At 38.4% G+C, this 10,600-nt stretch overlaps 2 protein-coding genes across 2 annotated transcripts in view; one reads left to right on the top strand and one right to left on the bottom strand.

The window, feature by feature from the left end:
* The first annotated feature begins 616 nt into the window (after nucleotides 1-616).
* Nucleotides 617-9,785, top strand: MRPS22 (mitochondrial ribosomal protein S22). The gene is made up of 8 exons (XM_074963967.1): nucleotides 617-807; nucleotides 1,854-2,017; nucleotides 3,345-3,509; nucleotides 4,048-4,191; nucleotides 4,772-4,855; nucleotides 6,731-6,876; nucleotides 8,391-8,499; nucleotides 8,782-9,785. Exons 1-8 carry the CDS (start codon nucleotides 678-680, stop codon nucleotides 8,872-8,874), a joined length of 1,035 nt encoding a protein of 344 aa, XP_074820068.1. The 5' UTR covers nucleotides 617-677; the 3' UTR covers nucleotides 8,875-9,785.
* Nucleotides 8,502-10,600, bottom strand: part of COPB2 (COPI coat complex subunit beta 2) — a 27,287-nt gene continuing 25,188 nt past the window's right edge. Inside the window, exon 22 of the mRNA XM_074963966.1 lies at nucleotides 8,502-10,225. Within this exon, the coding sequence (XP_074820067.1) occupies nucleotides 10,115-10,225 (111 nt within the window). The 3' untranslated portion in view covers nucleotides 8,502-10,114. The remainder of the gene's footprint in view (nucleotides 10,226-10,600) is intronic.

The following is a 10,600-nucleotide window of genomic DNA, read 5'->3' as shown; positions in this document are numbered from 1 at the left end:
CTGCTTAGAGCTGGTCAAAAATTTTCTGACAAAACATTTTTCCATTGGACAACATCAATTCGTCAAAATGAAAACACTCCATAGGAATGGGTCTGTTTGACCAAATTTTGTTTGGATAACAACATTTAAAAAATAAGCATTTCAATAAGAGTCAACTCAAGACTCAATAAGAGTCGGAACAGCATATTTTGATTTTTTTTTTCATTTAGAAATCTATTTATTTGTTGTGTCTATATTATTTGTCTATTGCAGTTCAGCCACTGCTCTGACCTGGAATCCACTTTTTATTTTTTCTTTTGAAATTTTTTTCTCAGGAAACTTCCAAAGTTTTGACTTTTTGTTCCAATCCAGAGGTCCCCGGCCCCCCAAACATTGCATTTCCAGTGGAACAGATATTCCTACTTTATCTCGGTTCTAGGCCTGCCTCCACCCTCCTGATGACACCTGTCTGGCCTTAGGAAACTGACCTCAATGAATATTAATATTCTCAATGGCTCCGCCTCTGGCAGTCTCCCATGGCAGACACTGACCCGCCCCCTCTCAGGCTCTTCCCCTCCCGCCACCCCTCGGGGCCCAGTGCTGGCGGTGTGTCCCAGGGACTACACGTCCCAGCGTGCCTAGCGCGGCCTCCCGGAAGTCGCATTGTGAGAGCGCGGCGGACTGAGTAGCGCACCGGCATGGCGGCCCTCGGAGGGCCCCGGTGGCAGCGCTTGTGGCGCCGAGCGGCAGCTCCCCTCGGGGTGCAGCGCCCAGGGCGCGCCCTGCTGGGGAGCCGCAGGTACGGCCAGGACGCGGGCTCAGAGGCTGGTAGGTTGCCGGGCGCGCCTCAGCCGATGGCCTGCGGAAGGGACAGGGAGCGAGGCGGGAGGCGAGCTGGTGGGTGTGTTGGCGCAGCCCCGCGTCGTGCGCCGGGGTGCGGGCTGCGCTGCTCGCCGGATCTCTCCTCCGTCCGCGTCCGCTTGGGCTCTTGGCCCTCGGGCAACAGCCAAGTCCCCGCCCCCTGCGCGCCCGCTCCCCGCCCTGGCTAGGAAAGCCCTGGCTCGCTAGTGCAGGCTGGCTCTGGAAAGCCTTGGAGAGCCTGCAGGGACAGAGCTGTGCCACCCCTTCAAGGGTGCTGAGAGCCATTGAACTAAACGGTAAACCCTGTACATGCTGGAAACCACTTCAAGCCCGGGGGTGCGGCAGCACTAGTTCCAGCACCTATACACCCCTTTATCTTCTGAACGCTTGGAGACATGGGCTGGAACAGGATACTCTAAACACAAACTCAGTATGTTTTAGACCTGAAAATGCTCAAAAGTGGTTCTTTCCTGAGCACTGCCTAACTTGCGAACAGTCAGTATGTTCTGGAGTTTTACCCTCCAGACTAATGCCTTGAATTTTGAAAGTATTGAAGGAACTTGTCACTTGCACATTTCACTTCTTGGTCTGTTTCATTCTTGACTGGCATGTGCCTAAACTACACAGCCGTGTTAGTCTGTATTCGCAAAAAGAAAAGGAGTACTTGTGGCACCTTAGAGACTATTTTCCACTCCGTACGGCTAAATGCAGTGCCTTGCATAATGACAGGTTTCAGAGTAACAGCCGTGTTAGTCTGTATTCACAAAAAGAAAAGGAGTACTTGTGGCACCTTAGAGACTAACCAATTTATTTGAGCATAAGCTTTCGTGAGCTACAGCCGATGAAGTGAGCTGTAGCTCACGAAAGCTTATGCTCAAATAAATTGGTTAGTCTCTAAGGTGCCACAAGTACTCCTTTTCTTTTTACACAGGTCTGGTATTCAGAACTTTGAGCCTATTGGGTGTTAGTCTAAGCCAAAGAAAAGAATCTAATTTTTATAAAATCTCTTTCAGACAAAAAGAAGTCAGATGTCACAAAGCCTTGTTTTACGGATGAACTTGTTCAGAGTTTACTCTCTAAGATGACGGGGTTGGATTTGCAGAAGATTTTTAGACCCATTAAACAGGAGCTTAAACCACCCACTTACAAATTAATGACAGAAAAACAGCTAGCAGAGGTATGATGCCATTCTTTTAAAAAATATATATATTTGTTTAATCAAAACGTTTACGACAGATAAAGCTCTTGTATACTTTCGTGAATACAGCTGTCCTGTTGACAGACCTATATTAAGCATTATATAAAATATATTTGAAATTCTGTCCTCTACTACAACATTCCATCCCATTTTGTAAATAACATATATTTTACTGGTACTCTAAGTGATGGTCAATTTCCTTTGATTACTTTTTTCTGTGTGAGGAGTTGAATGTCAGTAGGCATACATTTTTCAAAAGATTAATGGGAAATGTTACCAGGAAAACACAATTTAAAAACAAAATTGTTTTAAATCTGTTCAATGTCTTTGAAATTCAATACCAACTCTACTCAAGCAGTGTGAATCAAACTCCTGATTTCTTTGTCCTTAGCAGTCTGTCTTTGTTTAGTAAAAGGCTGTAGTAGGTTGATGACTTCACAATCATTAAGGCCTGTGCAAAAGTTGAGATTCAGCATAACTGCAGGGGTGGAATACATTTTTTTTTAAAAGGAAAATGAAACCTACAGTAAACTAACAAAAAGGCAGGGCAACTTGGGCACAGATGTATTATAGTACCAAAGATGCTTTTAACTCTTTTAAGTGACTAGATTTCAATGTAGTGATATCCTTCTAAGTATCTCAGAAGATATTCTACCCTGAAGTCTTTCTTTCTCCTTTTCTCTTGGGTTTTGGTTTATTGTATATGGAAGAGAGTAAACTGCATATAGTTCTGTCTCTCTAGAATGATGACTTTTTTTTTATTAAACTTCATTTTTTTTCTTTGCTCTTCTGTGTGTGTGTTTTCTATGTATATTTGTTTCATGTCCAAACTACCTAAAATCCTGGAAGTCTTTTTTCTGCAGTGTCTTCTCTGTTCCCTGGCTGAACCTCTGGATGGTTGAGATTCCTAACTTAAGCCAGTTTTGTTACTACCACAATCCTGGGTCTCTCCTAAGCAGGTGGTGGTGTTTTAATGCACCTAGGGACTAGCTGAAATAAATTAGGTGACTTCAGCACCTTCAGTATTCTCTTTGAATCTATTGTCCACCTTTCCTAATTTCCAGTCTTCCTTCAGGAGAAGTACTCAAGAGTATGACAAAGCAGTGTTTTTAAGTCAGGACTAGTGGTATATCATTTATATAAGAATCACCTGCATAGTATTTTAGCCAGCCCGTGTCTCTCTCCGGAATATATTTCAGTGTAGTAAAAGTTGAGGGAAGTTTATTTTTTAACATCCCGGTACCGAATTGACTCTTCAATCCAGTGTGATATTTCACTGTACTGTTATTGGATTTTCTCTTTTTAGGCCACAAGAAAAGCCATTGGGGAAGCTAAAGAACTATTAAAAATGCCCCCTGTTCTGAGTGAGCGAGAGCCAATTGATGATGTGTTGGCAGAAGACAGGATCCTGGAAGGAACTGAAACTGTCAAATATGTGTTTACTGATATAACTTATAGCACTCCACACCGTGTGAGTAACTTACTAATATATTCTGCAAGAGAACTTCTTGACTATTACCTGATTTTTACTTGTAACTTCAAAGGAACAATCTTGGGTTTCACTAAAATATGTTATCACAGTTCAACCTCAGGTAAGTACAATATAAAATTGAGGAAACGTTTATTGCCAGCAGAACTAAAAATTACATTCTGATGCTGTAATGCAGGAATTTCTCTTGAAAGGAAAGGAGGGGAGTCAGATCTCATTTTTGGGTGTTCAGAAGAAAGCCAGATATTTGCAATTATTCAGTAAGTGTTCAGTGAATTTCCCTTGTTGTAACTAGTTTTTTTCCATCTCTAGAACATGAGTAACAAGCATAAATATGAACGACATTGGACAAGTTTACAGTTAAGTGATTAGGAAAGCCCGTTTCTAGAATTTCTGCTTATCCTGAGCTGCTGCACAGTAGGATTTTTCCAGCCAGATTTCTCCCACCTCACCTCAGAATACTAAGGGAAAAATATGGTGATAAAATGTGCAAAATTTTTTTTTCCCCCATTGATTTCAGGAGCGTTTCATTGTAATTAGAGAACCAAGTGGTGTATTACGTAAGGCCACCTGGGAAGAACGGGACAGGATGATTCAGGTGTACTTCCCGAGAGAGGGACGCAAACTCGTTCCACCACCAATATTCAAGGATGAAAACCTTACGGTAATTTTGTTTTTGGCTTTGTGGAGATTCATCACTAGTGTTGCTCTTCTGGTACAGTGCGTTACTGAAATTGAAAGTTTTTAAAAGTGTGTTGTAAAGGCCTTGTTTTTGTTCCACTTCAGTGATATTGGTTTAGAAACCTATAGTGTGCACGCAGTTAGTCTTGTGTAAAGGTACTTATCAGCATAGCTCATTTTCATAAATTTACAGGTCTGGTAGTCAGGAACAAACAAATTTTGTGCAGATGAATGAGATGGATTGAGTTGTCTGTTACAGGTCCACACTTAACTACTGTGTGTATTGATAAGACTACGTGCCTGACCTGAATATGCAGTGTGGCTTCCAGCAAACAAATTGTTTGTTTTTTTCTTTACTTTTATATATTTCATTTCATTATTGCAGTAAGGAATCTAAAGGCAATTATTGCACTCAGGTGGCTTGTCATTCTTGGCCTTGTGCCTGTTGACGTTTCCTGAAAGGTGTCATTACTTAAAATAGAAAAGTACTGACTGTTTAATTTCTTCATTTTAGAATAAGGGGTAATATAAAATTCATTCCTGAATTACAACTGTCATTTTAGACCGTGTTTCGTGAGGACCGTCATGAAGATGTACTTAACCTGTGCATTGCACAGTTTGAGCCAGATTCAGCTAACTATATCAGAGTAAGTCCATTTTATTATTTCTAATAGGAAAGTTAATGCCAATGACAACTTGTAGGTTTTTGTTTGTATGGAAATACGAGTTCTCTGTAGACCACAGTGATTGAAAAATCATATTGCCTTTTAGTGGCTGCATAGATATAAAAATGCAGCTGAAAATTTAGTGAAAATGTATGTACGGTTCTTTTAATATGCATTTTTCTATGAGATCAGCATGTTATAAAAACAAAAAAATCACTGTCCAATTGTATCTACCTCTGATTCTCTATTTTCACTTAATAAATTATCTATGCAACTGTTGCTTTTTTGTAACACTATCAACATGTTTACCATTTCAAAACAAATTCAACTTTAGTGAACACCACATACAAAACTGTATAATATGTACAAAATTCTGGTAAGTTAAAGGGATGCTACCAACTTGATATCTAGTGAATGTAATGCGTTAAATGGCTTCTGCTACTACACTTACCCCAGCTGTAGGCTCTTTGTCAATATTTTTCTCTCCGTTGTGGTGTGTGAAAGACCCACACAAACAGATTGTGTACACTGCTATCAATTGGACAAAGTAAGCAAGCTAAAAATCTCAGCTTGTTGTTGTGAAAAGAGTAGCTACAAAAATGTTCTGGGAAAGTATAAGTTTGTCAAAGATAAGCTTTGAAATATGAATGTTTTTAATTTTAACTGTTAACATTAAGAAATACTCTCCTACATACAGTTAGGCATGTGTGTAATTTTACTTATTTAGATAGTCCCATTGACTTCAGTAAGACTACTCAAATCAGTTATTTGTTTACAAAATATGACTGGAGCAGACACAAATAGACCTTAAGATTCCAAGTGAAAAAAGTAAATAGTACTTTTTGTTAGTACTAGCTACTTGAAATTATTTAGGGGCACTAGCTAAGATTTATAAAGATTGGCTCCTAACTTTAAGTCATGCCGGTGGCCTGATTTTCAAAAGTGCCAAGTGCTCCTAATTGGAATAAAGAAGAATTTAATGGTTTACATATCCATTTTGTTTAACTCTTGGAACCTGTATTCTTAATTCAAGTGCACGATATAGTTGTAAAACTTTAGTGTTAATTGAAAATGTATGAGAACATAGTTCCATATTTAGCAGAATTTGTTTCCCTTAACTTCTTAATAACCTTTCCTATACTCTACCATAAGATGTCATTTTGAGCCCGATTGTGACTCTTACTCATGCTGAATAGCATCTTACTACAGTAGTTCCTTGAAATCAACGTTAAACCATTCCCATAACCCAAACACTGAAGCTTCCTGCTATGTCAGAACTTGAAAGTGAAACTGATTTACAAACCAAAGAGCAATTGTGTTTTTATTATTCAAACTGGGATATAGTGTGAAAAATAAGTTTAAGTAGATATTGTTGAAAAGGCAAATTTAGACTTTTAAAAAAATTTTTCATAAACTATTAACACATTTTACCTCACAGCATCTATTGAAACTGAGGTCTGAGACTGCAGGTGCTCTTGCTGGTTCCTTGCATGGATATACACCAAGCATACATCTTCTGCTTCCTCCCTGCTTTGGGTGTAGATCCTGTCACTTGAGCATAGTGAAGGAGTAGATTGAAGGCTTCAGACTAACATTTTCCCAAAATAATGAAAGTATGTTAGCTGTGACTGTCAGTATTTCCCTCTAATTTACCCCCTAGAATTGGGATATCCCAATGTGATGTGCTGTTATCTAAAATTAAGATTTTTACGTACAGCCATCTAGGTTTGACAATGTTTTGAGGCCATCTGTGTGCTGTCAGCACTATTTTAGACCTTTTGCAGGTGTTGCAAAGGTAAATCTTTGTCACTCTTCTGGCAGTTTCAGGATTGTAAACTAAAATCTCATTTTGGGTAGGTTCATCATCAGACATATGAGGACATTGATAAACATGCCAAATATGATCTTCTACGTTCAACAAGACACTTTGGAGGAATGGTGTGGTATTTGGTAAATAGAAAGAAGACAGATGGCTTATTAATCGATATGATCCAGAGAAATTTGTAAGTGCTGTTTGGACACTAGCTTTGCTTTGTTTTCCTAGCATATAAACACAGTTAATATCAAATCTGATTTCAAATAGTCCTGAAAATACCTACTGCAAAATTTCTCCTATAAGATGCTGTGATTTTTGGCTTATGCAAAGGGATATACATGCAAAAAAGTTATGGGTTGTATTGAGGCAATACTGACCTGTACCTCTTAGTTCCTGCAGAATTTAACTTAAAATAAAAATAATCATAATTGCAGTTTATAACTTTTGGCACATTTTAACTCAGTGGAGTGTTGAGACTCAATCTTAAATTACGTGTATACTTTGTAAACTGATCATTTCATGATTAAGTGGAATTTTAGGATTGGCCTTATCCTTTAGGAGGACAGGGTGTAAATGAAGTATCATTAGTCCTTATTGTATACATACTAAAATTGGGGAAATGACTGCATTTTTGGGCAGTTCATGGTTTTTGCCCTGGACTTTCCAGGGCCTCAGTGAGGTACTTTACTTGCTTAAGAGCACCTGCACTAAAAATGTCTCATTCCAGCCACTTTGAGACTTCACTTTCTTGAACACCAGCAAAAGAACAGAAATTATTCCAGCAGAGCTGTTTCAGCTACCACTAGACTACAGTATGCATTTTAAGTAGCTAATAAATATACTATTAATTTACAAATCAATCTTTAGTAGCTCCAAAACAACCTTGATGGAAGTGTTAGTGCAAGACCAGGGATAGCTGATACATGTTCTTAAATGACATGTCATGACTGATACTTGATTTTAACTGACAAGTGAAACAGTGGGAACTGTTTGTACCCTATAAAATCTTAAATCCTTGTTTTAAAGGGGAGATGGGATTCTTGTAATAGTGGCTACCACATTCACTGAAATTCATCTTGGGGAAAAAATATGAAATTTTTTTAAAAAGGTTCAGTAGAGGGTGAGGCTTAAAATCAAATATTATGTAGGACTGGAAAATATTTAAAGGGAATTTATTTGAGGAACTCCAGTTACTGAAAAACTCTTTCCTTTCTGCTGCTTTTTTGTGAGGTGATAAGTAACCATGTCATCTACATTTAGGAGTAATTCTCATTTGCCTTTCAGTTAAATTTTGGGAGATGTGATTCAATGCTTTTAGTAGGGAAAATAACATTAGATCAGAGAAAGCTCTAGAAACTGGCTGGATTGTTAACAATTTTACGCTCCAGGATTGGTGAAGATAAATATTCCCATTTGGCAGAATAAAGAGCCATTGTGTATTTTGAAATGTATGCTAGGGAGGGATTAATAGCACAGGTCTTAAGACATAGCTTCTCTACACCCTTAGCCAGTGCCCCTTAGCATTCTTATTCTGCATATAGCATAAAGAGTACCACGATGTGACACCTTTGGAGATGTGTTCAAAGTGTTGCTTGGATCTTAGTTATGGGCTGGTGTACCTTCATACTTTCATATCCTTTTACTAACAATGCTATAGTATTTCCAAAAAACTGTAAGAAATGAGTCTTAACTTGTTTTTAGAATGGATGATGCTACATGCTTAATCAACCTCTATCATATGCTCCACCCTGACTGTCAATCAGCAAAAGAAGCAAAAGAACAGGAAGTTCATGGAGTAGATTTAATCAAGGTATAGTACACTTTCCTGCTTTGGATAGAATAATGGAAAGGTGAGGTTCACACTGATACCTGCTTTCTTTATATGTAGCCACACAGCCTCTTAGTTTCTTAAGAAACCCTCTATCAAATGACTGTACAAACATTAGGAGGTATGTGTAAGAAACCACTACACCCAACTTAACAAAGTAAGGGGTATGCTGAGATGCCACAAGAAATAGTCATTCTGTAAATCAGAAATTGTACAATAAATTCTGTACTGTATCACCATTTTAATAGCTGTTATCTTTAACAGGTGTTCATGAAAACAGAATCAAAGAAGATAGGATATATAGAGCTGGCTCTTCAGGCTTATCAAGAAGCACTGGCTAGTTCAGCAGCTTTGTGAAATAAAAGGCTCATTTAATCAAGTGTTAAATTTCAGGCTATCATCATTTTAACTTGTGGGAAGTACAAAATGTGGCTAGTGCTGTATAGAACTCTAAAATAAACACAAGTGACTGAGGTATGTGGTTCAGACTTTTCATAAAACAGCAAACTGTAGATACCAAGAAATCAGTAGGGTAATGCAAATCAGTTTTTACAAGAATTCTGCAACTAGAAAACAGGAAGATGTCACCCTTGCTAAACAGATCAGTACTAAAAACAAGCAGTCTGTTTTTATACATGAAAAACTAGCCTTTAGAGAAGAGCACTAGAACACAAGTGGAAGAGGTGACTGTAGTCACTAAGTAGGAGAGGATGACTACTATACAATGCATTTATATAGTTGAAAAGTTTATACAGTTCTGTATGCAACTTCATGTTAAATTAAATTTATTTCAAGATAAGAGGAGCACCAGAACAGCAGTTTTAATTCTTTGCAGTTTAAGTAGTGAGGTGGGGGACAACTAACCTGAATTAGGTGTCAGCCCCTTATGTCTAAGCCTTAATGCAGTGAAGCTACACATGACCTCTGATGTAAGTTGAAAGTTTATTTAACTAAACCTTCATAGGAAGTTGCCTGGTAGTAGTTAGAGTATTAAGTCACTTAGGGGCAGCTGGGGTAACTAATCCAGTTCTACCAGATACCTGTCACTTTAGAAAGTGTGCTACTGCTGTCTAACACCATAGCTGCCCATCTGAAGATAAGCAGGGCCTAAATTTTAGGCATATGTGCTGTAGTTAGAGATGCTCAGCTCCCCTGAAAAAGTAGCATCTTGCAGACCTGATAGATGTAAGCTAAACTGCATTACAAGGAAATGGGATCCTGGCTTTGCCTTTCATTCCACTCAGACTGTAGGGCCACGGTTGCTTTACTACCTCACGTAGTTAAATGGTTATAGTGAACATTGTATATATTTCCCTAGAATGGGGTAAGCAAAAATAAAAGTGAAATTCTTTAGTGTCTCTTTTAAACACTTTATTTTGAGTTTCTCTTGATAAATGTGACAGCTTATGGAGAGCTGCTTAGTTGCTACACTCAATGAATTTCAAAATGTTGCAATCTGAAAATTCTCTTTTGTGCAACAGAGGCCCTGTTACTATACCTATGTGGTCCAGATTCAGTATAAAAATCAAGCTAGTTTCCAATCCGTGTAGTCCATATAAATGTAATTCCTCTGTGTTGCAATTATGAATTAATGGATTTAGTCACAAATAAGAATCAAGTCATCTAAGATCTCTTCGTCCAGATTGATATCTGTAGTATCGATATCTTCCACCTCCAAGTTATCCAAATCATCCAAGTCTAGTAGTGCCTAAGAGAAGGAAAACATTTAGGGTTAGGTGCCAGGAAGAAAATTTTTACACTTGCTATATATGTTAATCTTTTAGTTGGTTATGTTTGCAAACAAACTTTGATGCAGCTCTTTAGACCTAGCCACAAACAGTGCTTCAATTTAAAACTACAAATATGAACTACTTCGCTCTTGGGAGTAGATGTCTTCAGTTAAACATACTCTACTATTACATGTGCAGCTGTTCCATAAGGAACTGGCCTCTAGTCATATAAACAAGCAAAGGCCAGCTGCTGGACTAGGTGGGACCTAGTTCTGACTGAGGATATATACACACATCCTTTTCTTAGCTGGGTATTTTATAAATATCAACCCTGACTAGTGGTAAGTTAGTAT

Source organism: Natator depressus, chromosome 9 (assembly GCF_965152275.1).
Source record: "Natator depressus isolate rNatDep1 chromosome 9, rNatDep2.hap1, whole genome shotgun sequence".
NCBI classification, from domain to species: domain Eukaryota; kingdom Metazoa; phylum Chordata; order Testudines; family Cheloniidae; genus Natator; species Natator depressus.
Note: the sequence above shows the minus strand (reverse complement) of the source record. Positions and strands in the feature narration are given on the sequence as shown.

Coding starts and splice junctions, on each gene's coding strand:
- MRPS22 (XM_074963967.1), top strand. CDS start 678: ATGGCGGCCCTCGGAGGGCCCCGGTGGCAGCGCTTGTGGCGCCGAGCG. Junction 808..1,853: donor GGACGCGGGCTCAGAGGCTG/GTAGGTTGCCGG, acceptor AATCTCTTTCAG/ACAAAAAGAAGTCAGATGTC. Junction 8,500..8,781: donor ATGGAGTAGATTTAATCAAG/GTATAGTACACT, acceptor TATCTTTAACAG/GTGTTCATGAAAACAGAATC.